The following is a 27,363-nucleotide window of genomic DNA, read 5'->3' as shown; positions in this document are numbered from 1 at the left end:
CAAATAATTATTCTTTCTAATGGTAATAAGTGGATACTTTCAAGAATGCATTTATAAAACTATAAAAACTAAAGTCTAAAATTTTCTTAATCTACCTAGAGTTTACAAAGGTATTTATAATATAGTGAACTGACATTTACAGATTCATTAATTTATTCAGAAACTTTTGAATGTCTTCCAAGGGCCGGGCATTAAAACCGGTGCTGGAGGTACAGTGGTGAACAAAGGTGGACACACAGTCTCTAACCTTATGTGACTTATGGCCTAATGGAGGTAAATAAGATACGCGAACATAAATATAATAAAAGGCACCATGAAACTGCATATTAATTAAAGTTAATTATTCTTAAATTTTAATTTATACCAGAGCTTTCCTTTTTTCTTTTCTAGATGAAAGATGGAAATGTTACCATCTTTAGAAATTTGTAGTTTTTTAACCATCTCTTTATTAGACAGATTACTTGTATGTAAACTGAGTACTTAAGAGCATGCAGATCATTATGTTTGTTTCATTTTTATTGTAAAAAGAATATGGCATAAAATTTACCATCTTAGCCTCATCTTAGCCATTTTTAAGTACATATATATAGTTCAGTAGTATTAAGTATGTTCACATACTTGTGTATTCACATTGAACTTTTTTATCTTGTAAATCTGAATCTCTATACCCATGAAACAAAACTCCCCCTTTCTCTCTCCCACCAGGCCCTGGTCACTCCCATTCTACTTTCTGTTTCTGTGATTTGACTATTTTAGATACCTTATATAAGTACAATCATATAGTACATATCTTTTTGTGACTAGCTTATTTCACTTTGCCTAATGTCCTCAAGGTTCATCCATGTTGTGACAGGGATTACCTTTTAAAGGTTGAATAATATTCCTTTATATGTATACATCACATTTTGTTTATCCATTCATCCGTTGATGGACGTTTAGGTTGCTTCTACCTCTTGGCTATTGTGAGTAGTCCTGCTATGAACATGGGTGTGCAAATATCTCCTTGAGACTTTGCTTTCTATTCTTTCGGGTATATACCCAGAATTGGGATTGCTAGATCGTGTGATACTTCTATTTTTAACTCTTTAGGGAGTTTCCATACTGTTTTCCATAGCTGTTATACCATTTTACAATTCTCTCAACAGTACACAAGGGTTCAAGTTTCTCCACATTCTTGCCAGCATTTGTTATTTGTATATTTCTGATAGTAGCCATCCTAATGGTTGCGAGGTGATATTTCATTGTGGTTTCACCTTATATTCCCCTGGTGATTAGTGATGTCAAACATCTCTTCATGTACTCGTTGGCTGTATATCTTCTTTGGGGAAACATCTATCAAGCATTTTGCCCTTTTTCTTAATTGGGTTACTTGAATTTTCGTTGTTGAGTTGTAGGAATTCTTTATTTTAGATATTACCCCCTTATCAGATATATGATTTGTAAATATCTTCTTTGATTCTATAGGTTTCCTTTTCACTTGGTTGATTGTGTTACATTTAGATTTTGATATATCCATCTCTGGAAAATATGCAGCTATTCAAAATTATGTTTTTTAAAATTATTCAAGAGACATGGACAATAGACTAGTGGTTATCAGAGAGGACGGGGGAGGTAGAAGGGGTAAAGGGGTCAAATATGTGGTGACAGAAAGAAATCTAACTATGGGAGGTAAATACACAGTGTAAATATATATATGCCTTACTGTTAAAGTGTACAGCTGAAACTTATTGGATTTCGTTAACCAATGTCACCATAAAAAATAATTAAATAAAAAAATTAATTACAGGATTTCGTTAACCAACATCACCATAAAAAATAAATTAATTAATTAAAAAAATTACTCAAGAATATATAATACTATATAGATATGTAGTAGTAAATGAAAAAGGAAGTTACAGCATTTTCACAATTTTGCTAAAAATGTGTGTATGTGTGTGTGTATGTATATATCATACATGAACATCAGAAGGAAATAAAGTGACTATTTTTGAGTGACTAGGTTATGTGTAATTTAAAAAAAAATGTATCCCTCTATACTTTTTGAGTATTTTCAAATTTTTTACAATCAGAATAAGATCAGGAAAAAAAAATCAGAATGGTTACCCCAGAATAAATACTACCCATTGTTTATAAAGACAGTATTCCAATTATGAATAAAATGTGTTTAGTATTTGAGAATATTGAAAGAAAAGTTTATCCAAGGATTGATATATCATTAGTATAAATTATCTTTATATAAATGCTATGACCCTGCTTGTTATTAATTTCTGGGATTTCTAAAAGTAACCTGATTTACTTTGATTAGTTAACATTGGGGCTTTTACGATGGGGGTTCAATAAATGATACTCCTTTCTTTGAAGTTTGCATTCAGATGAGAAATAATACATAGGATTAAGTCAGCTGGGGGTGAAAAATAATAATTGTGATTCTCATAAAAAGTGTATTGGAGAACAGTTCTTCATGTATGATCAAAAGGGCTTCTAATGTCTTCCACCTCAAGTTGATTCTAGTCCCCAGTCTCAGGCCTTCCCTCATGAGTAAGCAAAGCCTTGGTAAGCCTACTGTGCCCATACACACACAACCTGCAGACAGAAGATGCAAAATATAGAAGCCTAGAAATGTTTGATTGGGTGTGCTCAAGTCTTTATCTTACACTCACAAATCAGGCAAATCACTCTTATGAGGAGGAGCGATTAAGGTTCTGAAGTAATGGATGACAGTGGAGATAGGGAGAGGTGAAGATGTTAATCCAGTATAAGATTTTCTAAGATAAATTTACTTTAATTATGAATGTAGGTACTAAATCACAGTAATTTAGGCACTACCTGTGTTGCTTTTCCCAACAGAAAACATAGCTATTTTCTCGTCATGTTAATTTTTTACAGATATCTTGAAATAATGTTTTTATACATCACTACTTCAAAAGTAGTCATTACTAGACCTGCATTTAATGTATTACTATAGAAGTACAAATATTGCTGTTATAAATTTATTTTTACTATTTGATATCACTTTCAATATGATTGGTTTTCTTCGTAAGCCCATATATTTTATTTTATAAAGTTAGAAATCTTTTCTTATAAGGGGTTCATAGATTTTATCAGACTGCCAAACCCATGACTTGTGGAAATCTCTTTATGGAAACAAGAAGCAATGATAGTGGTTCACTCTAATAGTTAGCATTCCATAATGCCTAATAAGTTGGGTGAAGAACTTTATTAAGCTATGTATGTTTTAAAAGATTCATGTTTGAGTTATTATCTCACTGCCTTGTAGCAGTAAAATTTTGGAGCATGATTTCCTTTTTTTCTTCTTTGCGCTCTCAGTTTTATTTCTCTTTGCAAAAGAGCCTTTTGTCATTCCCACCAGTCTTCATTGTTGGGTCTGCCATTTTAAATTCAACATCCTGTTTTTGACTGTTTAATCCTCATTATTCTATCTTTCATCTTTAATTCTATAATTTACTCACTAGGCTGATAAGAGCATGATCACCTATTCATGTAATTTAGATGCATGGTCACCTATTAGGTGCCAGACACTCTGCTAGGTAGGCAGTAGGAATAAAAGAGATACAGGATATAGTCTTTCTTTTTAGAGATATCCTATTCCCGATAAGTAAATCAAGAATTAGCATAAAGTAAAACAAGTACTATCAGAAAAGTATACATAGAGTGCTTTGCTCACCCAGCAGAGAGATACTAACTTAGTTGTGAAGGGCGGGAAAGAGTCCAGTTTAAGGAAAGTTTCCTAAATGAGGTGACAGTGTTGAGAGATAAGTAGAGATTGGCCAGACTTTAAATTGTCTTGTGTATATATAATCTGGACAGAAATATTTTCTGAAAACTAAAAGTATGGGATAATTTTGAGGGAAGTAGCAGGAGATATGTCTGGAAATATAAGCAGGGACCAGATTAGGTATTTTTAAGCAGAAATTTAACATGCTCAGATTTTCTTTTAAAGAAGATCTCTCAGGAAGCAATGGTTGAGAAAGGTTTACGAAAAACAATATCTAAGGAAAATAAACCAATTAAGAAGGTGTCACAATAGAATTTAGAAGAGAGTAGCAGTGGATATGGAGGAAAGAGGCCAAAACTAAAATATTTAAGAATTGAAAACTGCATGAGTGGTAGTAGGGACTGCAGCGTGGGGACCCTAGGAAAATCTGAAACTCAGAGCCAAAGGAGGAATTTTTTTAAAAAGACATTTAGCAGTCAACTGCATGGGTGCAAAAAAAAAACCCTCTAAAACCCAAAAACCTCTGTTTGAATGCTTTACAAATTTCACGGAATGGAAACTAAACTTCTTACACAATTAGTCACAAATATAGTCCTCCAGTTTTTTGCCCATACACATGAGTATTATCTAAAACATGTCTTCTTTGTAGCAGCTAGGCCCCGCCTCCTCTGTGCTTGACTGAGTTCACAAATATGTTGTAACCTGTAGCTTCTCTATCACTTCTCTGGTTCTCCTCTCCAGTTTGTTTCCTGGCAGTAAATAAAACCTCCTGCTACTGCTATAGCTACTGCTGCTGCTGGAACTGCTACAGCCACCTTGGGTTCGTGGTTTGGCCAGGTGTTGGCCTCCACCACCACAGGGGCAGAGCTTCTGCCTCAGTTTCCTCCTTTCGTGGGTCCACAATTTGAAGATGAGTTGTTGTAATTGCCAGAATTGTTAGAGCTTCTGCTGCTTCCAAAATTACTTCCATCATTACCAAATCCATTATAGCCATCCCCACTGCCACCATATCCTCCACCACCGCAGCTGCCACTAAAGTCACCTTGACCACTGAAGTTTCCTCTATGACCAAATTTGTCATTCCCACTAAATCTACCTCCACAACCACCACCGAAGTTTCCAGAGACACTTCAACGTCTTTGGCTGGGTGAAGCACTAGCCTTCTTTTGCTTAGATAGTGCTTTCCTTCCTTCAGTCGTGGCTGTTCACAGTGTGGTATTTCTGAATGACAGCCTTGTTTTCAGAGTCATTATCAAAGGTTACAAAAGCAAAGCCTCTCTTCTAGCCACTGCTGCCTCGGTCAGTCATGATTTCAGTCACTTCAGTTTTGCCATATTGTTCCAAATAAACTCTTAGGCGATGTTCTTCTGTGTCTTCTTTAATACCACCAACAAAAATCTTTGTCACAGTTAAGTGGGCACCAGGTCTTTGGGAATCTTCTCTTGAGACCAACCTCTGTGGTTCCACAACTCTTCCATCCACCTTGTGTGCCCTTGCCTTCATGGCTGCATCCACCTCCTCCACAGTGGCATATGTGACAAACCCAAAGCCTCTGGAACACTTGGCGTTTGGATCTTTCATCACCATACAGTCTGTGAGCGTTCCCCAATCCTCATAATGGCTCCTCAAACTCTCAACAGTTGTTTTGAAGCTCAAACCTCCAATGAAGAGCTTCTGCAGCTGTTCGGGCTCTTTGGGAGATGCTGACTTAGACATGATGACTGTGGGAGGAAAGACTTTATGCTTACTTTGTGGCATCCACCAGCAGAAAGGCCAAAAGAGGAATTTTTAAAGGAAGACATGATCAGAGAGTAGAAGATGAGGAAAGAAAAGATGAATGTGGACTTCAAGGAGTCTGGCTATAATGGGAATCAGAGTCTAAGGCAGCAACCAGAGAGGGGTGCAGTTGTACCAGGAGAGAGAAACTATATATGTATTATGGATGGAAACATTGTGATTGTTCTGCAAACTGTCTGGAACACTAATCATTTTTAGGAGTGGTAGGAAAACAATGGAAAGGCAAGTCAAGACTATATTTTAGAGTCCCCTGAAAACCATTTAGATGAATTTTCACTTATTTCAGTAGGGACTGGGGAATCATCAAAGAGTTTTGAACAGAGAGTGTCTAATCATAGTTATATTTGAAGAAGATTCATTTGGAATTTGGCTGAGTTAAAGGAGAGTCTAAAGGTAGAGATATTAACTAGTAAGCTCTGGCAATAAAATGATAAGGAAGGGATGGATACAGAGAAATCGATGGCTTTGGCTTAATGATCTAATCTCTAGAGCAGGAAGTTTGTGTTCCAGGGGATGTTATATTCATATAATTCAGTATGAATGGTGTCCCCTGGAGCTATAAGCCAGACTCTAGTATTGATTCTGCTGACTGGAAGAATAGGTTGATATTTCAGAAATTAAGAAATTAGGACCAGAGGAAACTAAAGCAATTCTTCTGTCTTAGCAATGTGAATTCTATATATATCCACTACTTCTCTCAAGGCCCAAGTCTGTATTTCTTAAAAACCTTCATTAAGTGCATTTCTCTCAAATTGGTCATTTTGCTTTCATATAACCCTAAACCCCTAAACCTTATAATTTTTTAATATTTATTTTCTGTTTTCCATATGTTCAGTTTTTTTCCATCTTGATAAGACCTGAGGGCTGGAGCCATGTCTTATTTTTCTTTATTCCTCTCTAGTACTTTGGTTATCCTGCAGTGCATGATTAATGTTCATTAGATGAATGAATATTACTTTATTTTCCCCGTTGCATAGCTTTACTGTTTTATAAAACCATAATCATTCACATTATATTATGTTCTTTTAGTCTCTTTCTAGTTAAGCATTAAGGAATATATGTCATGGAAGGATCTTGTTGTTCTCCTTAGTATTAATTACAAAAGTTATCTTCTGAAATGTTATCTTTCCTTGATAATCAGTATGAAGCACTGACATCTGCACGTTTAAAACTTCCTCTTTCATCTTCAGCTTTCACCATTACTTAGGATAATGGGTTCCTCTTGTTTCCTCTACAACTTACAGCATAAAGTAATGTACTGTCTCTTATTTTATTTTACTGTCTTTTGCAAAAGTTTATTTTTCCATGCACTTAGATTTTTAATCTTCTAAGAGCCCCAATTTTTAATCTTTGTTTTTTAAAAATTAATCTCAAAAGTAATAATGCAGGTTATAACAAACCCTAGCAATGTAGAAATATATGAAGTAACAAATGAAAATCCTTTCATCCCACCCCTCAGAGGTCACCACTATTAGCAGTATCTTTCCAGATGTTATGTTTTGGCTATACCATAAATCTACCTTAAAAAAAGAAAAAACAAAAAACCAGGCAAACGGAATACATGAAACTTTGCATTTTCTTTTTTTGTTTTTCTTAATTTATTTAATCAATACCTATTGAAAGATAGTTAGGTCTCAAATTTTTTTCTATTAAAACTATGCCGCTATGTGTATCTTACACACTTATGCTAATATATCTGTAAACTGTATTACTAGAAATGGGATTGTCTTGAGGTATTTAAAATTCTTATGGCTTCTGCCATATTGCCTTCTGAAAAATTATAAGTTCATATTCTCTCCAAGATTACAATTTTGCTATACCTTCATCTATATTAATGCTATTCAACCTCATTTTAGTAACACATGTATTATTTTTATTTATGTATTTATTTATTTATTTATTTATTTTTTTCCCCATTTACCTCCCTCTACCCCCATCCTCTGGTAACCACTGGTCTATTGTCCATGTCCATGAGTCTCTGTCCTGTTCATTTGTTGCTTTTAGGGTTATATCCCACATATAAGTGATATCATGTGATTTTCAACTTTTTCTGTCTGGCTTATTTTGCTTAGTATGATTATTTCAAGGTCCATCCATGTTGTTGCAAATGGCAGTATTTCATCTCTTCTTATGGCTGAGTAATATTCCATTGTATATATGTACCACAGCTTCTTTATCTAATCATCTATTATAGGATACTTTGGTTGCTTCCATGTCCTGGCCACTGTGAATAATGCTGCCATGAACTTTGGTGTGCAGATATCTTTTCAGATATGAGTTTTCAAGTCTTTGGGGTAAATACCCAGTAGAGGGATTGCTGGATCATATGGTAGATCAATTCTTAGTTTGTTGAGGAACCTCCATATTGTTTTCCATAGTGGCTGTACCAGTTTACAGTCCTACCAGCAGTGTATGAGGGTTCCTATTTCTCTGCATCCTCTCCAGCATTTGTTATTATTACTTGTCCTGTTGATTATAGCTATTCTAACAGGAACACACATCTTCTTGATTATTTAAGAAACAATCTGTTGCTGAAAATTAGAGGCTAAGCTTTTTTATTCTTCCTCAACTTTGTGGTAATTGCATAGGTAATAGGAAAGAACTCAGAAAAGAGAAATTAGTTAATAATGATGTTCATAGGATATCTCATATGTGATTTCTTTTGTCTTTTCCAGCTTGAAATACCTCTGGACTCCTTATGTGTGTATGTTAGCAGCATCTGGTGTATGTTCTTCTGAACTCTGGATGACACTTTTCAAGTGGCTTCGATTACGAACTATACACCCAGTATTGTTGGTGAGTCATTGTTATTTTAGATTAAGTACTTGTTTCTCTTCTAATTATATAAATGGAAACAGCATTGAATATCATTGAAATAGCATGAGTCAATCAGATTGACCTACAAGTAGAAAAAGATCCTGTGACTTTTTTTTTATAATTTCTGGTTATAAAAGTAATGCATTTTAATTCAGACAACTTAAGACATAAAAGGTAAATAAAGTGAATTAATGTGATAGGTTATCAAGAATTTTTATTTTTTTCTTGGTTTGATTTAGAACTGTGCTATGATTTCACTGTGAATGGAGCATTTATACTGTGCTATCCCTGCTATTTGCAGTGATAACTAAAACATGATTAATTTCATCAAGTAGATTACAATCTCCTGGTCATAAAAACAGGTAATAAAAAGTATTGACAGGATGCTTTTGGAACATAGAGAAGGGCTACTTAATTCAGTTTGTTAGGGATTCAAAGACTTTCCAGTATGACATTTGAAAGCTGAGTTATTAGTCAAATGGAGAAAGAAAAGGTACTTGTGGTAGAAGGAATAAACACAGGCAAAGAACATGATGCAATCAAAGGGAATAAAAACAAGCAAAGAAAAATCATGTTATGTTTAGTTTTGTTGGCACTTAAATATGAGTTTGGGGTGTGTTTAAGAAATGAGAATGGAGAAATTGAGGAAGATAAAGTCACAGAGGCCTTTGAGTGTCATGCTGTGGTGCTAAGTCTTATCCAGGCAGTAGGAATAGACTGAGATGTTTATGCAAGGGTGTGAGAAGTCAGACTTAAATTTTTCTCTCAGCTCACCCTTACAGGTCTATGAAGGATAGGTTTAAGGATGACAGATGGGAGTGAGGAGGGATACTGTCACTCAGATACAGGCAGTGGTGGATGAAAATACTCTTCAAAGTACTCTTCAAAGTATTTCACATTCTATTTAACCCTTACAAATATCTGTTGGCTAAATTTAGTTATCTGTATTTTATAGACAGAAAATTAAGGCTTAAACTGGTTAAATAACTTCCCTGAGATCACATAGCTTATAAGTCTGGAAACCATGATTTATACCCACATTTTTCTAACTGCAAGGCCATTCAATTATTACTGTGCTAGACTGGAGTGAAAAAAGTAGTGAGTAAAATTAATAAGACTTGGTGCTTGATTAAGTATAGGAGAGTGAGGACGAGGGAGAAATCACAGATGTTTCCTAGGTTTTTGGTTTATATGATTATGGATCATGGGGTCACCAATGGACATGGGACAATAAGAAGAAAGGTTTTGGAAGGAAGATGATGAATAATTGATTATCTTTGATAATAGTCATGTTCTGTTTTGCCAGACTTTTCCAGAGGAATTTATACATTTTTATTTTAGCATGCTAGTATATTGTTATATATTAGCGATTTTTCCTGTATTAATTCATTCTCTTTTTGTTATTGTTGTTAGCTTTTAAGGCAGCATTTCATTAACCTTTGTGTGCTCTTCATAACTTAAATTCCTGGCAAAATCATCAAATATCAATTTGCTATTTGAAATATTATGAGTGTTAACCATTTCTGTGTTCTGCCTTAATGTGTTTAATATGTCTTAAACTCATCATTAGTCTTCACCCATCTCACTCTGTGAACTAGGTTTTCATGCTGACTTAAATTTCTTTAACTGAAATTTTATAGCTATATTATTATGTGCTTGGTCATAGAGTCAATGTCTAGTAAAGTATCTTCTGAAATGTATTTATCCATAATGCTTTTTGTTTTAATATTTTAGGCTCTTATTCTGAGCATGGCTGTGCCCACTATAATAGGTCTCAGCTTATGGAAAGAGGTAAGAAAATCAGATTTTTATATAAAGATGTACTTTACCTACAAAATAGTGATAAATATATATGTATGTATAGAATACTTATATTGAGACACTGTTCTAACAAAATAAAGTATGATATTCTTAATAATGTTTAATTTTTTTACCATTAGGAACATGAGAGAAACACTAAAACATTTTTAGAATGCCATCTAATGCAAATTTCTAATGCTGTCATGTGGTTTATAATTGAAATAGGAAATTGCTGAAAAAATCGGTCTTAATATTAAAAGTATTTTGGGTACTCCAAAATTTAAATATCTATAAAATAATATAAATTCTTTGGCTTATAATAAATGTGAAACTAATTGCCAGTAAATTTGTGAATTATTTGACCCAAAATTACTTTATTTATTATGTGCAAAAAAGATACATTGATGATTAGTTGTTTATTAATGATAAAATTGTTTATTGAGTCTAGGCAGTAAATTAACCATAAATAGATGATTTGGGTTGAGAAGGATGAGCAGGTCACTGAAAGTAAAGTGAGCTATGATTTTTTTTCAATAAGAACAATGTTGTAATATTGTTTGCCTTATGTTAGTCTCTTGGTCTTGAACAGTTTTAAACTTTCTAGATACTTAAACTTTTGGGGGATTTTGTTTTGCGTTTTAGTTTTTTCCAAGATTAATGACAGAATTAACAGAACTACAAGAATTCTATGACCCCGATACAGTGGAACTCATGACCTGGATAAAGTAAGAACTGGACTGCCCTGCCCAAGACTGTTGTTAAACTATTAACCAATCGTTGCATGCTATTAATTGGATTCAGGAGGGAAAAGTAGTTTTTCAAATTCTTCTCAAAAAATTCAAGAATTTTTCACTGTGTTTTTAGGGATATTTTTAGGGATATTTTATTGGACTTATCCTAATTTTCTAATTGAACTCATCTCTTTTGAAAATTTAGCATTGATAAGTTTGAGATTTGAGACTCTTCACCATCAAACACCTAGAAATGTGGAATAAAAAGGAACAAATATTCTTTCGTTTAGATATTCAAAAGGTTGTTTGTTTTGCCCTGGTTTGGAGGTGGATGAATGGTAGATCGCTAGTCTTGGTAACCAGATTTTTAATTTCAGTTTTAATGCCTACCAGGACAAGAGATGTGGTCTTAGGTCTATGGAAGGAGAGAATTGTAATTGAGGCACCTTTTTCCCTCCTTCAACACACACATATAAAACTAAGGGGTCCTCAAGGAGTAACGCTATTAGTGAAAGGATAGACTAGCAAAAGATCCATAAGTGACAGAGAAAGATAATTAGAAAGCTTTGGCCTCAGCTCTTGGTCTAAAAAGGTCTCTCCTCTGAATTTATAGCAATAGATCTGAACTCACATGGGGTAGTAGTTTGAAATGACACTTGACTGATCCAGGAAACCCAAAATTAAGAAATCAGAATAAAAAGTGGTTCTGGGGTAGTCAAAATACCTGATATATCAATGCAGGTTACAAGGATTCCACAAATAAAGCTTCATGAAGTTGAGCTCTAAAATTACAAAACACATGAAGAAACAGTTTAACATAGCAAAAATCAGCTCTCTAGAATTAGATCTATATCAATTTCTGATAATAAAATGTGTGTCAGTAAGTTTTGCTGCATAATAGGCTACCATAAAACTTAGTGGCTTATGAACAACAAACGTGTTGTTTTGCACAGTTTTTAGGGTCAGCTGAGTGTGGACAGTGGGGAGGATTCTTCTTGTCTGGGCCACCTCAGCTCTGATGTGTCTTGGGTTGGGTAGGTATCAGCTGAGGGGATGGAATTGACTTGGCCACATGCCTCTCATCATCCAGCCCAGGGTAGCCTGGGCTCATTTACAAGGTAGCGGTTGTAGAGTTCCCAAAAGCAGCAAGAGATGGCAAGTCTCAATGTCAAGTATGTTTTGTTTCTGCTCACATTATGTTTGCTATTGTTTGTTGGCCAAAGCAAGTCATATGACCAGTACCAGAGGTTTTTTCCTAGAGCATAGCTATAGGAAGAAGAATCATTCTGGCTATTTTGCATGGATTGAGACTGAAATAACTGCATTGAAAATTATTGAAGACATAGGAGGAGAAACTGAAACATGACAAAAAAAGGCCAGAAAACTATGGTGGGGGGAGGGACAAAAAAATATTTCTAGAAATGAGGAATAAGTTTATAGAATAGGTATATGGAAATGAGAATAGGTCTTTTTATAAGGTCTTATATTGTAATAACACCCCCTCATATAAATAAAAATTGTTTTCTTTAGATCAGTCTTAACTATTGTCTATTAATACTTTTTGTGAATTAACCATTATAGACCACTGACTATATAGCTTTATGTTTTCATTAACAAAAGAGGGAGTTACATTTATGTGTGTGATTTATCATAATACATATTTTCAAAAACAGCAAAGGCCTGAAAATGGGATGTTATGTCTCAGACCGTTGGACATTTGTGTTCCTGTGGTGTAATTATTCTGTTTCATGTTTGTTTCTCCATTACTGGGACAGTGGCTGTGTGCCATCTGTATTTCCAGAACTTGGCACTATCCCTAACACATAGGGATAGAGTAGACCTTTGGGATCTGCTTCTGAGTTTCTTAGTCCTGCAAGTGGCATCCATCTGGGACTTTGGATCCTGGTTCAGAGAACAGGAGAAGTCCTACATGTGCTATCTGGAGACAGATATGTGTGTAAAGGTAGGGAAGGAACAGGAGGATAGATGGATCTTGAAGGAGTTGGGTTGTGGTGGTTAATATTTGCAAAAGATGAATTTGAGAATTCCCAGTATCATTATTGAATTGATCACACTACATAAAATAGTATATTTTTGTCACTATATCCCATTATCCTGCACTAGTTTGTAATAACATTAATGTGACCTGATTTCTGTGTTTATTGTCTTTTATCTACTCACTCTTGAAAACAGGGGTCTTGTCTCTACCACCCACCTTTAAAAAATTTTCTGTATCTTCATCCTTTAAAATCATTCCTGGAACGTAGTAAGTGCTCGATATTTTTTGAAAGCAGAAGTGAAATGAAAGCCGACATTGAAACTTAAGTGTACAATACATTGTAAGTTGCCTGGTGTTTCAGAGTTGATATAAATCAGTGATCTAAATAGTATACTTACCTTTCCAGTATGTTAATCTTTATGGTTCTTTTGCAGAAGGCAAGCTCCAGTTGCAGCTGTGTTTGCAGGAAGTCCACAGTTAATGGGTGTGATTAAATTATGTACTGGCTGGATGGTAACAAGCTTGCCTCTTTACAATGATGAAGATCTTCTCAAGAGAAACGAAAATGTGAGGCATTTTAGATTCTATATGTGGATCTTTTTTAACATCACTATTTTAGTATAGTTTTGCAATGACGTGTATAGTCCTGGTTAGCTAGGAACATTTAAACAATTTTAGAAGAGTTAATTAGCTTTAGTTTTTAAAAAGCTGTGTAATACATTTAGCGAAAAGAGCCGAAGTTAAACTATTAAAGGTTTTATGAATAGTATAGATATGTTTGTTGGAGAAACATTTAATTTTTCAGAGTTTCGGGGGAACTGATGTGTAATATTTCACAAAGAGAAACATAATTTTGAAAATATCATTGTTCTCAATCAGATTATTGAAGGAAAGCTATCAGTTAATGTCTTGGTACACTTTATATTTCCAAGGTAAAATTCTATTCCACTGTGATTTATTTTTTAGTATGGGCTGTTATACTTAGTATAACATTAGAATAGTATCTAATTACTATTGTTCAGAGAATATATTGTTTTGAATGTTTGTTATGGATTTAAATGATATCTGGAGGCAATTACCAGCTGAACCTGAGTTCAAAATATTGTTTTTTAATTTGGGAGGATTTCATATAGTTTTTAGGTATACTCTAAGCTAAGGAAGAAGTATAGCATCATAGAAGTTACACTATAGTATAAAGGTTAGACTCTAAGAATGCAGACTCTGGAATTAGAGATTCTGGACTCAAACGCTATCTTCCCATATAGCGGCTTTGTTACCTTGAGCAATATCTTTTGGGGGCAGGAGATTTCCACAGTGCCTTTTTTTTTAATTGAGGCATAATGACATACAGTATTATATTAGTTTCAGGTGTACAACATAATGATTTGATATTTGTACATGTTGCAGATTATCACCACAGTAAGTCTAGTTAACATTCATCACCATACATAGCTACAGAAATTTTTTTACTTGTGATGAGAACTTATAAGATGTTATCTTAGCAATTTTCAAATATGCCATACAGTATTATTAACTATAGTTGCCATGCTGTACATTGCATCTCCATGCCTTTTTTATTTTATAACTGGAAATTTGTGCCTTTTGGCTTCCTTTACCCATTTTGCCCACCAACCACCATCTGTTCTCTGTGGTAGTGTGTGTTGTTTGTTTGTTTTAGATTCTACATTTAAGTGAAATCATATGGCATTTGTCTTTCTCTAACTTATTTCACTTAACATAATGCCCTCAAGGTCCATTTATGTTCTCGCAAATGGCAAGATTTCATTCTTATTTATGGCTGAATATTCCATTGTATATATGTGCCACATTTTTCATGTATTGATGGACATTTAGAGTGTTTCCATGTCTTGGCTATTGTAAATAATGCTGCAGTGAACATAGGGGTGCATATATCTTTTTAAATTAGTGTTTTCATTTTCTTCAAATAAATACCCAGAGTGGAATTGCTGGATCATATGGTAGTTCTATTTTTAATTTTTTGAGGAAACTCCATGCTGTTTTCCATAGTGTCTGTGCCAATTTACATCCTATCAATAGTGCATGATAGTTCCCTTTTTTCCACATTCCCATGAACACTTGTTATTTCTTCCCTTTTTAATAATAGCCATTCTAACAGGTACGCAAAGATATCACATTGCAGTTTTGATTTGCATTTCCCTGATGATTAGTGATTTAGAACAGGGATCCCTAACCCCCAGGTCCACAGACCAGGGTATTTGTCCATGACCTGTTAGGGACTGGGCCGCACAGTAGGAGGTGAGGATCAGGTAAGCAAGCAAGAAGCTTCGTCTGTATTTGCAGCCACTCCCCAGTGCTAGCACCACCTCAGCTCCACCTCAGATCATTAGGCATTAGATTCTCATAGGAGCACCGGTAGTTGGTGCCAGAAAGGTTGGGGACTGCTGATGTAGAGTATCTTTTTGTGTACTTGTTACATCTGTATATCTTTGGAAAAATATCTAGTCAGATCCTCTGACAATTTTTTGATCAAGTTTTTTTTTGTTGATATTGTTGAGTTATATGAGTTCTTTATGTATTTTGGATATTAAGCCCTTATCGGTTACAAATTTCTTCTTCCATTCAGTAGTTTGCCTTTGTTTTGTTGATGCTTTTCTTTGCTCTGCAGAAGCTTTCTAGTTTGATGTAGTTCCATTTGTTTATTTTTGCTTTTGATTCTTTTGCTTTCAGAGTCAGATCCAAAAAAAACATCACCAAGACTAATGTCAAGGAGCTATGTTTTCTTCCAGAAATTTTATGGTTTCAGGTCTTATATTCAAGTCTTCTTTTTTTCCCGCCTCTTTAATTCCCCCCCACCACCATATCCACCTCTGACCTATGGATGTTGCTGTCTCCCCTTAAGAACTGGATCTCTGAATGCGGGGTGTCTCTTGCCATGCGCTCGCGGCGTGTACCTGGGGCCTGGCGCTTATATTCAAGTCTTTAATCCATTTTGAATTAATGTTTGTGTATGCTGTAAGGTAGTCTAGTTTCATTCTCTTGCATGTGGCTGTCCAGTTTTCCCAACACCATTTGTTATGGAAACTGTCCTTTCCCCATTGTATATTCTTGACACTTTTGTGGTAAGTTAGCTGTCCATATATGTGTAGGTTTATTTCTGGGGGTCTCTCTTTTTTTTCAATTACAGTCGACATTCAATATTTTATATTAGTTTCAGGTGTACAGCATAGTGGTTAGACATTTATATAATTTATGATTAGTCTAGTACGCACCTGGGCACTATATATAGTTACTACATTATTATTGACTGGGCTCTATTCTGTTCTATTGAGTTTTTTTGTCTGTTTTTATGCCAATACCATACTGTTTTGATTACTATACCTTACTAGTATATTTTGAAATCAGGGAGTGTTATACCTCCAGATTTATTGTTCTTTCTCAAGATTGTTTTGGCTATTTGGGGTCCTTTGTGGTTCATACAGATTTTGGAATTATTTGTTCTACTTCTGAAAAAAATGTCATTGGAATCTTAATAAGGGTTGCATTGAATCTGTACATTGCTTTGGATATATGGACATTTTAACTATTCGTGCAATCCATGAACACAGACTATCTTTTTTTTTTTTTAATTAGAGTTGACGTCAATATTATTTTATATTAGTTTTAGGTGTATAGCATAGTGGCCAGACATCCATACATTTATGTAGTGGTCCCCCCAACCAATCCAACAGCCACCTGCTCCACACACAAATCACCATATCCCCATGCTGCACCTTACAGCCCCATGACTATTTGGTAACTACCAGTTTGTACTTCTTAATCCTATTACCTTTTTCACCCAGCCCCCCAACCACCCACCAGTTTGTTCTCTGTATCTGTTTTGTTTGTTCTTTTATTTTGTTCCTTAGATTCTACATATAAGTGAAATCATATGGTATTTGTCTTTCTCTATCTGACTTATTTCCCTTAGCATAATACTCACTAGATCCATTCACGTTGTTGCAAATGATAGGATTTTTTTTTAATGGCTTAATAATATTCCATTGTACATATGTACTACATACAGTGTCTTTATCCAATTGACCGTTACTGGGCACTTAGGTTCTTCCATATCTTGACTAAATAGTGTTGCAGTGAACATGGGGGTGCATATATCTTTTTGAATTCGTGTTTTAATTTTCTTTAAATAAATACCCAGAAGTGCAGTTGCTGGGTCATAAGGTAGTTCAATTTTTAATCTTTTGAGGAACCTCCAAACTGTTTTCCATAGTGATCGTACCAATTTGCAATTCCACCAACAGTGCACAAAGGTTCCCTTTTCTCTGCATCCTCACCAACACTTTTTTTTGATTTATTGATGATAGCCATTCTGACGATGTGAGGTAATATCTCATTGTAGTTTTAATTTGTATTTCCCTGATGATTACTGACTTTGAGTATCTTTTTGTACGTCTGTTGGCCATTTGTATGTCCTCTTTGGAGAAATGTCTGTTCAAGTCCTGAGCCCATTTTTTGATTGGATTGTTTGTTGTCTTGTTGTTGAGTTGTATGAGTTCTTTATAAATTTTGAATATTAACCCCTTATCAGATGTATCATTGACAAATATCTTCTCCAATTCAGTAGGTTTTTTTTTCATTTGTTGATGGTTTCCTTTCCTGTGCAAAAACTTTTTAGTTAGATGAACTACCATTTGTTTATTTTTTCTTTTGCTTCCCTTGCCCGAGGAGACATATCCAAAAAAATATTACTAAGAGTAATTTCAGAGAGTTTGCTGTTTATGTTTTCTTCTAGGAGTTTTATGGTTTTGGGTCTTACATTTAAGTTTTTAATTCCTTTTGAGTTTATTCTCGTATGTGGTGTAAGAAGGTGCTCCAGTTACATTTTTTGTAGGTATCTGACTAGTTTTCCCAGTACCATTTATTGAATAGACTGTCTTTACCCCATTGAATATTCTCGTCTCTTTTATCATAGATTAAATGACCATATAGGCGTGGATTTATTTCTGGGCTATTCTGTTGGATTGATTTATATGTCAATTTTTATGCCACCACCATACTGTTTTGAGCCCCCTGTAGTATAGTTTGATATCAGGTAGTGTGTTATGTCCAACTTTGTTCTTCCTTTTAAAAATTGTTATGGTTGTTTGGGGTCTTTTAGGCTTATTTGTTCTAGTTCTGTGAAAAATGCCATTGGTATTTTCATAGGGATTGCATTGGATCCATAGATGGCTTTGGGTAGTATGGACATTTTAACGATGCTAATTCTTCATATCCATTAGCACAGTATATGTTTCCATTTATTTGTATCTCCTTCAGTTTCTTTCCTAAGAGACTTACAATTTTCCAAGAATAAGTCTTTTACCTCCTTGGTTAAATTTATTCCTACGTATTATTTTTTTCATGCAATTGTAAATGGGATTTGTTTCTTAATTTTTCTTTCTGATCGTTATTGATATATAGAATGCAACCAATTTCTGAATATTAATTTTGTATCCTGCTACTTTACTGAATTCATTTATCAGTTCTAACAATTTTTTGATGGATTCTTTAATGTTCTCTTTATAGAGTATCACGTGATCTGTAAATATGATTCTTTTACTTCTTCCTTTCCAATTTTGATGCTTTTATTTTTTTTTCTTGTTTGATTGCTGTGGCTAGGACTTCCAATACTAAGTTGAATGAAAGTGCTGAAAGTAGACATCCTTGTTTTGTTCTTGATCTTGAGAAAAACACTTAGTTATTCCCCATTGAGTATGATGTTAAATGTGGGTTTGTAATATATGGCCTTTATTATGTTGAGATATGTTCCCTCTGTTCCCACTTTGCTGAGAATTTTTATCATAAATGGATGCTGGGTTTTGTCTAATGCTTTCTCTGCATCTATTGATATGATCTTATGATTTTTGTCTTTCAATTTGTTAATGTGGTATATCACATTAATTGATTTGTGGATACGGTACCAACTTTGCATCCCAAGAATAAATCCCACTTGATCATGGTGTATGATCTTTTTAATGTATTGTTGAATTCAGTCTGCTAATATTTTGTTGAGGACTTTTGCATGTTTGTTCATCGGGGATATCTACCTAAGATTTTTTTTTTTTGGTAATGTTTCTGTCTAGTTTTGAAATTGGTAACAGTGGTCTCATAGAGTGAGCTTGGGAGGCTTTCCTTCTCTTGAATTTTTTGGAATCGTTTGAGAAGAATAGGTGTTCTTTCTTTTTGAATGTTTGGTAAAATTCATCTGTGAAGCCATCCAGTCCAGGACTTATGTTTGTTGGGAGTTTTTTTAAATTAGTGATTCAGTTTCATTAGTAGTAATCGGTTTGTTCAGATTTTCTGTTTCTTCTTGAATTAGTTTTGGAAGAATGTATGTTTCTAGGAATGTATCCATTTCTTACAGATTGTTCAATTTGTTGGCATATAATTGCTCCTAGTATTTTTTTATAATTCTTGGTATTTCTGTGGAATCAATTGTTGCTTCTCCTCTTTTATTTCTGATTTGTTTGGGTCCTCTCTTTTTCTTGATGAGTCTGGTTAAAGGTATATCAATTTTATTTATCTTTTCAAAGAACCAGCTGTTGGTTTCATTGATCTTTTGTATGTTTTTTTAGACTATTTCATTTATTTTCGCTCTGATTTATATTATCTCCTTCCTTCAATTCACTTTGGGCTTTGCTTGCTGTTCTTTTTCTAGTTCCTTTAGGTGTAAGGTTAGATTGTTTACTTGAGATTGTCTTATTTCTTGAGGTAGGCTTATATTGCTGCGAAGTTCCCTCTTAGAACTGCTTTTGCTGTGTTCATCGAGTTTAGGTCATTGTATTTTCATTTGTCTCAAGGTGTCTTTTGATTCCTTGATCTCATTGTTAACCCATTTATTGTTTAGTAGCATGTTATGTAGCCTCCATGTGTTTGTGCATTTTTCAGTTTTTTTTCCTTGTAATTGATTTCTAGTTTCGTACCATTGTGGTTAGAGAAGATGCTTGATATGATTTTAATCTTCTTAAATTTACTGAGACTTGTTTTGTGTCCTAACATGTAGTCTGTTTTAGAAAACGTTCCTTGTGCCATTAAGAAAAATGTATAGTTTGATGCTTTGGGGAGAAACACTAAAAATTTCAATTAAGTCTATCTGGTCTAGCGAGCATAGAATATCTTTCCATTTATTTGTGTCTTCCTTAGTTTCTTTAATTTTGAGCAAGTTTATGAATCTGGAAATAATAGTTTTCACCTCTTAGTTATGAGAATTAAATGAGATAATGCACTACGCCTGAAAAATTTAAATGTTAGCTATTATGTTATTATGTACTGTTAAATTGTAATTGTATGTGTACATACATATACACATATAAACCCAGAAAGTACAAAGAGGAGTTCAAAAGCAGTAGCAATCAATTCTGCCTACAAAAATCTGTCTTCATAAAGGGCATTCTCTTGATCTCAGTTTCAAAGGATGAGTAGAAACTTGTTTGGAAATAGAATACCTATGAGTTTAGTCTGAAAAAATAACATGAGCCATGAAATTTGTATGGTAATAAAACTAGAAAATAAATTAAGGCCAAATTCTGAAGGACCTGGAATGTCATGCTAAAGAATTTAGACTTACCCTTGAGGCATTTGGGAGTTATCAAAGATCTTTAATAAGACTAGGATGGAATGCTTAGATTTGTTTTGGAGAGTTAATTATGGTCATAGAACAGATTAAAGCAGGGTAAAGGTCAGAGATAGGGAGGTCCACCTGAGAGTAATTTACCTGAGAGACAGACGCTTCTAATTAGTATTTGCTGCACTTCTAAAAGGTACTGTTGCTTAGAATATACACAGCATATGTCTGAACTTTATTTTTTGTGGATTTAAACCAAGCAACTCTGACATAGCTTTGTTTTCTTTTGGTTGGTCTTTTTTCTAATGTGTACTTTCAGAATCTTTTACAGTTAATTCAGATTCTAATTAAACATTTTAGATAGAGTTTTAAGTTTTATGTGACTTGACTATGAGAATAGGAATCATGTTTTTTTTTTCAAACTTTTGTCTTCCTGGTGTCTGGTACCTAGCAAGTACTGAGTAAATTTGTTGTTAAATTAAAATTCAAACTGCACTCCATAAATGAGAGACTATATCATTTTAATTAGATGCTATTTATAATTCATAACATGTGACTGATTTTCGTATCATCTCCTATGCCAGTGATTCCCAAACATGGGACAGTTATGCCCCCAGGGACATTCGGCAATGTCTGGAGATATTTTTGGTTGTCATAATTAGATGAAGGGTTCTACAGGCATCTAGTGGGGTAGAGATCAGGAAGACTGCTAAACATTCAACAATGCACAAAACAGTCTCTGTCTTGTCCCAACAAAGAATTATCTGGCCTAAACTGTCAGTAGTGCTGAGTTCAAGAAGCCCTGCCCTAGTCTATCAGTAATGTTACTGCCATCGAATAGAAGTGTGTTTTTAAAACACCAAGACAAGAGTATGTTACAGTCTCCTCAAACTTAAAGTGTATGTTTAAAAAATCTATGAAGAGGTATAGGCTGCGTAGGATAGAACCATTCCTGTTGAAACTTAGCAAAGTGAAATGACTGAGAAACTTCCTTTTGATTTATTAACATTCAGTGCACCACGGAATGTTTACATCAGTGTCTCTAGCATGTCAGAGGACATTGGACCAAAAGGTGCTGGATAGACAGCAACTGTAATGTATAGTAAGCAGCTACTGGATATTTTGTAAATAGATGGGAACTTGTGCAGTCTAGTTTTCAAATCTCAATATTTTCAGGACAAATAGTTTGTGATGGTTTTGGCCTAACATTTGTGATTTTATTATTTTCTAAAGGGTAATAAGAGCTGGTCCAATGTTAGCATTTCAGAAAAGCTGAAAAACTTTAATATGTAATAATATCCAGGGCTTATTATCCAATAATGTCAGCAAAATTGTAATGAAAAATGCCATGGAATCAAGACGTAAGTTTTTTTTCCCCCTCTTTAACTGCCCCCCACCCCACTTCCACCCCTGACCTACAGATGTTGCCACTGTTTCTAAGAACTGTATCTCTGAAAGTGGGGCACCTCCCACGTGCTCGTGGCACATGCCAGGGGCCTGGCGGACCCGGTACACTGGGGTGGGGGCTGCGGGGGAGCTGGCGCACCTGGCATATGGTCCGAAGCTGCACCTGGGGCGCGAACCCAGGACCTTCTGCATGTAAAGCAGACGTGCTAACCACTACACTATGGAGCCACCCCCAAGACATAAGTTTTAAGCGTCTTTGGCTCATTCATTATTTTCTAACAATAGTCAAATTATTTTTAATCTTGCTGACTTTATCTCTTGTTTAGAATGAGTATAAAATACTCTGATATATGGTAATAAAAAAAATAACAGGAACTATTACAACTCAATAATAAAAAGATAAATTTGCTCAATTTAAAAATGAAAGTCTATTTGCAACAATAGGGATGAATCTTGAGTGCATTATGTTAAGTGAAATAAGTCAGATAGAAAAGACAAATACTGTGTGATATCACATATATGGAATTTTAAAAAGCCAAAGTCATAGAATCAGAGTAGAGTGATACTTACCTAGGTCTGGAGGGTCAAAGAGTACAAACTTTATGTTATGAGCTGAATAAATTCTGGGGATCTAATGTACAACATGGTAATTATAGTTATCAATGCTGTATTATATACTTGAAGATTGCTAAGGGAGTAAGATCTTAAATGTTTTTACCTGACATGATGAAGGTGTTAGCTAATGTTATGGTGGTAAACATTTTGCCATATATAAGTATTAAATTAACACATTGTACACTTTAAACTTATACAATGTTATATGTCAATTATGTCTCATTAAAGCTGGGGGGTGGGGAAATGGACAAAGGACTTGAATGTACATTTCTCCAAAGAAAATATACAAATGTCTAATAGCATATTAATATGAACTTCTTGAGGGCAGGAATCGAGTCTTAGTGAATATCTTTATTTTCCATAGATAGTATGCAGTATTTTCCATAGACAGTAAATGCTTTTTGATTTACAGAAGTTTTAAATGTCTTTTAAAATAATTGTTTTAATTGTGTTCTTTCAGATCTATCAAATTTATTCAAAGCGATCTGCTGAAGATGTTTATAAAATACTGACATCTTATAAAGCAAATTACCTAATTGTAGAAGATGCTATCTGCAATGAAGTGGGAACCATGAGAGGCTGTAGGGTTAAAGATTTATTAGACATTGCAAATGGCCATGTAAGTAACCATTTGGAAAGTTAAGTCTTTTTGAGAGAAATGACTTTATTTAAACTTGTAATCATCAAACTTTATTTTTGGAATTAAACTAAGAATATAATTAAAAGCTATATAACAATGGGGGGGGCTATTAACAATAGTTTGAAGTATTTTTTCAATGTACAAAAGAAAAGTTGGCCATTTTTACAAAGAAGAAAAATTTTACCAATACCCGGATTCCTTATTCATTGCCTTTACTTGTGCATGTTCAACATTTATTATTTAAAAAAGCATAATTTGATTTGAACGATGATTTATTTTAACTCATAATAATCTAAAGAGCAACTAGTTGCATCATTATGTTGAAATTTCTTATAATTTGATACATATCTAGAAAAATTACTTCATTATTACAGTCTTTTTATTATTAAATTTATTGGGGGTGACATTGGTTAATAAAACTATATTGGTTTCAATATAGTTTTTTTTTTAAAGTTTTATAAGAGTTTATTTGAGCCAACCCAACGACATATGCTGGGGAACAAGATCTTAAAGTGCTCCCTAACCTTTTACTCTTTTAAAGTAGGCTCTCTGACTTCTTTCATAGGCATTAGAATAATATTTAGTGTTTTATTATAGAAAACTTTTCAAGTTAGCTAAGCTATATTAGTGAACATAATTAAGAAGAGAATGTAAAAGTTTGCACTGGATAAGTCATAAAAAATTTACTTGCCTACTATATAATTGTGAGTCAGTTCTATATCAGGAGAAGTGTTCGAATGTACAGCAAGAATATATTATATGTTCATTTCTCTGCCTTAGTAGGCTCTACGATAAGGCTCTTCAGAGGAATGATAATGGACTATGGAGACATAGCTTTCTATATTTTAGGATTAAATCTTTTAAAAGTTGGAAACTTTTTATGCTGGTTTCTCAATCTCAATGGGAAGCTCAGAAGTTTAGTGTATTTGGTGATTGTCCTATGAAAAGGCTTTTATGTGCTAATCAATGTGAGATGTTTGCTAAACAAGGTGGAATTGTCCATGTTTAGCATAATGTATTTTTTCGTATAAATATTCGTACATTGATTGCATTTCCCCTATAAGCTTTTTAATATTATGTTTCATATCTTTTCATAGGTGGTTTACGAAGAGGGTGACAGGTTAACCTACTCAAAATATGGGCGATTTTGTCATGAGGTCAAAATTAACTATTCTCCATATGTGAATTATTTCACTAGAGTGTACTGGAACAGATCCTACTTTGTATATAAAATCAACACTGTGATCTCCTTTCAGTCTTGAAAATACTGAGCCTTCATTTCAAAGACTTACACCACCTGAAATAAAACATGATTTTCTTCTATCTATCTGGTGTCTTTTTAAATCAGAGTATGGACATTTGAAACGCTGCTGCTTTTCCCTGCTCCTGCAGTTAACTGGATCCAAAGTTCTGTGGGGGATAGATGATTAAGCATTACGGTCCTTTGGTAAAATGTGAAATCTTGCCACTCGGCTATATTCCAGCCAGGTATTCTTACTGTTACTTGGTCTTTAAAGATTTCACCTTCTAAAGTATTATAAAATTTTCCTCAAAATCTTTATTCTCTCATAACATTGACCTTGAATTTGAATATGTTCAAAGTCAGTATATATCTCAAATGTAACATTTAATACATACTTAATGTAATATAATTACAGAATAGAAGGAAAGAATATTCTTACCCTCAAGACAGTTTCTGAAAGTATTTCTTGGTTTATAATAGAACTGAAATATTACAATAAAAACTAATTTAAATGTTAGCTGAATATATGTGGCATTTAAATTAAAATGGAAATGATATAAAGGAAAGTGATTTTTAAGGATATAGGTAAAGACATATCCTGATTTTCCATATTACTACTCTCATCATCTGATTATATAAATGAGCATTTTCTTAGTAATATATAGAGCATGTATTGTATTTTATTATTTTATGACTAGTAAGTGGTTAGCTTTTTTCACTTATGTCCATGAATTTGATAGCATTTAATCATGATAAAACAGTAACTTGTTAACCTATATATTTTTTAAAACAGACATTTTACAAGAATTCAGGTTTTTAAAAAATATGATTATGGAGTATATACTCTTCACATGTTTTTTACTGAAGTATTAAGTAAAAAATCTCTATCATAATAAAAATATATACACTAAAACGAACAACAGTTTCTAGAGATACATGTAGATGCTGTTAAACATACCTCTGTATACAGATATATTTATTATAAAACAAGTGCTATTATTTATGAAACTGATAGTCTTCAACATGAACAAAATGACAATTATAATAAATTTCATAGTACAGTTTCATAGTCTGAATGTTCTGTTCCTTAAAGTTAAATGTTTTCAAATTTTTAATCATTTGTTAAATCCTAAAAATATTAATTTGGCTTTATAAAGAGATTCAGGGTAGATATTAGCATTTTAATAAGATGGGATGCATGTTTAGTTTTACTTTATATACCTGTTCAGTGAACAAGTTTTCAAAATTTTCAATTTTAGAGTGCTGTAAAAATTGCAATTTCATTACTCTAAATTACTACATTAGAAGGGTGCATCTTTATTTTTCTGTTGCATATATTTTTTAATTGATGGTGGTGTCATATATCTAGTGCATTTGTTTTATTGGTTCTCATTTCATGCTTTTATGTACATTTCTAACAATTAAGATAGCAAGGCAGGGTGTTTCAAGTTCTCTCTACATCTTAATAGTGATTCACTAATATTTAGCTTCAAGCCTTTAGGAAATGTTACTTAAGTACATAGTGAAAAGTCACATGGTATTACTTGTGATTAGAGCATGTAAAACATTATAATTTAAAAGTCAGCTTGCATATTTTGAAGGGAAATAGAACTATTTTCTGTGTAGCATGAAATATTTAATTGATTTGTATCGATATTATGATCAAATATGCTAAATTTGTTTTTTGTTTTTGACATATTAATAAGTTGCTTTTGCTTTTCAACCTTTTTTTAAAAAATAGATTCAGAGAAACTTAATTGAAAAAATTTTTAATTGAATTTTTTAAACGAATTTTTCATTCAGCATTGGTTGAAAAGGGAAATGTAAGCTTTAATATAGAAATAATAATATTGGATATGAGAAATAAGCTTATTTGCTTCAAATTTAACTATAGTTAAAACAATAGTACTAAAAAACTTTGAGGAGCATTTAATTATTTGTAGAGTAACAAAAGATTAAGAATTCTGCAAGTAATTCTATTTGGGTAATTTACAGTTTTTAGATTTGACAATTAAGATCTACTATGCAGGGGTGGTTCTATAGTGTAGTGGTTAGCACGTCTGCTTTATACGCAGAAGGTCCTGGGTTTGCACCCCAGGTGGAGCCATGGACCCTGCGCCAGGCCCTGGGGGTGCCAGGCCCCGGTCCAGTCTGGTCTGTAGGTCAGGGGTGGAAGTGTGTGTGTGGGGAGAATTAAAGAGGAGTAAAAAAAAAATCTATGTAAAGAGCAAAGTATATGGTTTTGTGCGGAAGGAATTTCTTGAAGAAATACAAAACATACTTTGCCTTTGCTGTTGTAAAACTATTGAAATAAGTGCCTTACTGTTGTTTCATAGTTTATCTTTTATTTTCCAAAAACATATTTCCATTTCTTTTTTTTCCATAAGAAAAATCTGTTAACTTTTTCCTCTGTTGTTAGGCACAAAGAGTCCTCACTATGCTATTTTCACTAGTAACTTTAATTCATTAATAGGCAAATCTTTGTTATGGATTGTCATGGGATTCTGGCTTGCTAAATTCATTTATTTAGCTTCCCAAATACCAAACAATCCAACAAATAAAACTTAATCTGATAAGGAATATGGTAATGACTTTGTGCTGGTTCATGTTTTTTCTCTCTTTGTCATCTGCATCTTGGTGCTTTTTGTTAGACTGGTAGGTTTTACAACCTAGGGAGTATGCATTGTATTTCAGAACTAACTTTTTTCTTTATTACTTTATATATACAGACAGCATATTTTTTCAGGATATTAAACCCAAATCACCAATAGCCTCAACGTTGCGGCACTCTTCCACACAGTCCAGATTGATTCAAGGAAAAGCAGAAATGGAAGTCAAAGTGAGTTATAAGTTGGGACTGAAAAAATATGCTTTAAAAAAAAATTATGAATTTCTTGAAGGGCACAGTGATAGCCATCTTGTTAAACTGTTATGTTTTTTAAAATTTGGTGTTTTTTTTTTTTAGCCCTTTCTATTTTGAACTAAAACGTTTTGAT

General features: G+C 33.7%; 1 protein-coding gene and 1 pseudogene across 8 annotated transcripts in view; one reads left to right on the top strand and one right to left on the bottom strand.

Annotated features, from left to right (window-relative positions):
• Positions 1 to 25,429, top strand: part of DPY19L4 (dpy-19 like 4) — a 63,366-nt gene extending 37,937 nt beyond the window's left edge. For 4 of the 8 annotated variants that reach the window (XM_023525583.1, XM_023525582.1, XM_011384360.2 and 1 more), the window contains 6 exons: positions 8,209 to 8,329; positions 10,085 to 10,141; positions 10,793 to 10,875; positions 13,315 to 13,447; positions 22,945 to 23,103; positions 24,222 to 24,449. In XM_023525583.1, coding sequence (XP_023381351.1) covers positions 8,209 to 8,329; positions 10,085 to 10,141; positions 10,793 to 10,875; positions 13,315 to 13,447; positions 22,945 to 23,103; positions 24,222 to 24,386 — 718 coding nt within the window. In that variant the 3' untranslated portion in view covers positions 24,387 to 24,449. Of the gene's footprint in view, positions 1 to 8,208; positions 8,330 to 10,084; positions 10,142 to 10,792; positions 10,876 to 13,314; positions 13,448 to 22,944; positions 23,104 to 24,221 lie in introns of all 8 variants that reach the window. The other 4 variants (XM_011384359.2, XM_023525586.1, XM_023525585.1 and 1 more) reach the window with 2 other exon arrangements.
• LOC105308405 lies at positions 2,035 to 5,857 on the bottom strand (annotated as a pseudogene).
• Positions 25,430 to 27,363: the final 1,934 nt, after the last annotated feature.

The sequence above is a fragment of the Pteropus vampyrus genome, unplaced genomic scaffold (genome assembly GCF_000151845.1).
Source record: "Pteropus vampyrus isolate Shadow unplaced genomic scaffold, Pvam_2.0 Scaffold572, whole genome shotgun sequence".
NCBI classification, from domain to species: Eukaryota; Metazoa; Chordata; class Mammalia; order Chiroptera; family Pteropodidae; genus Pteropus; species Pteropus vampyrus.
Note: the sequence above shows the minus strand (reverse complement) of the source record. Positions and strands in the feature narration are given on the sequence as shown.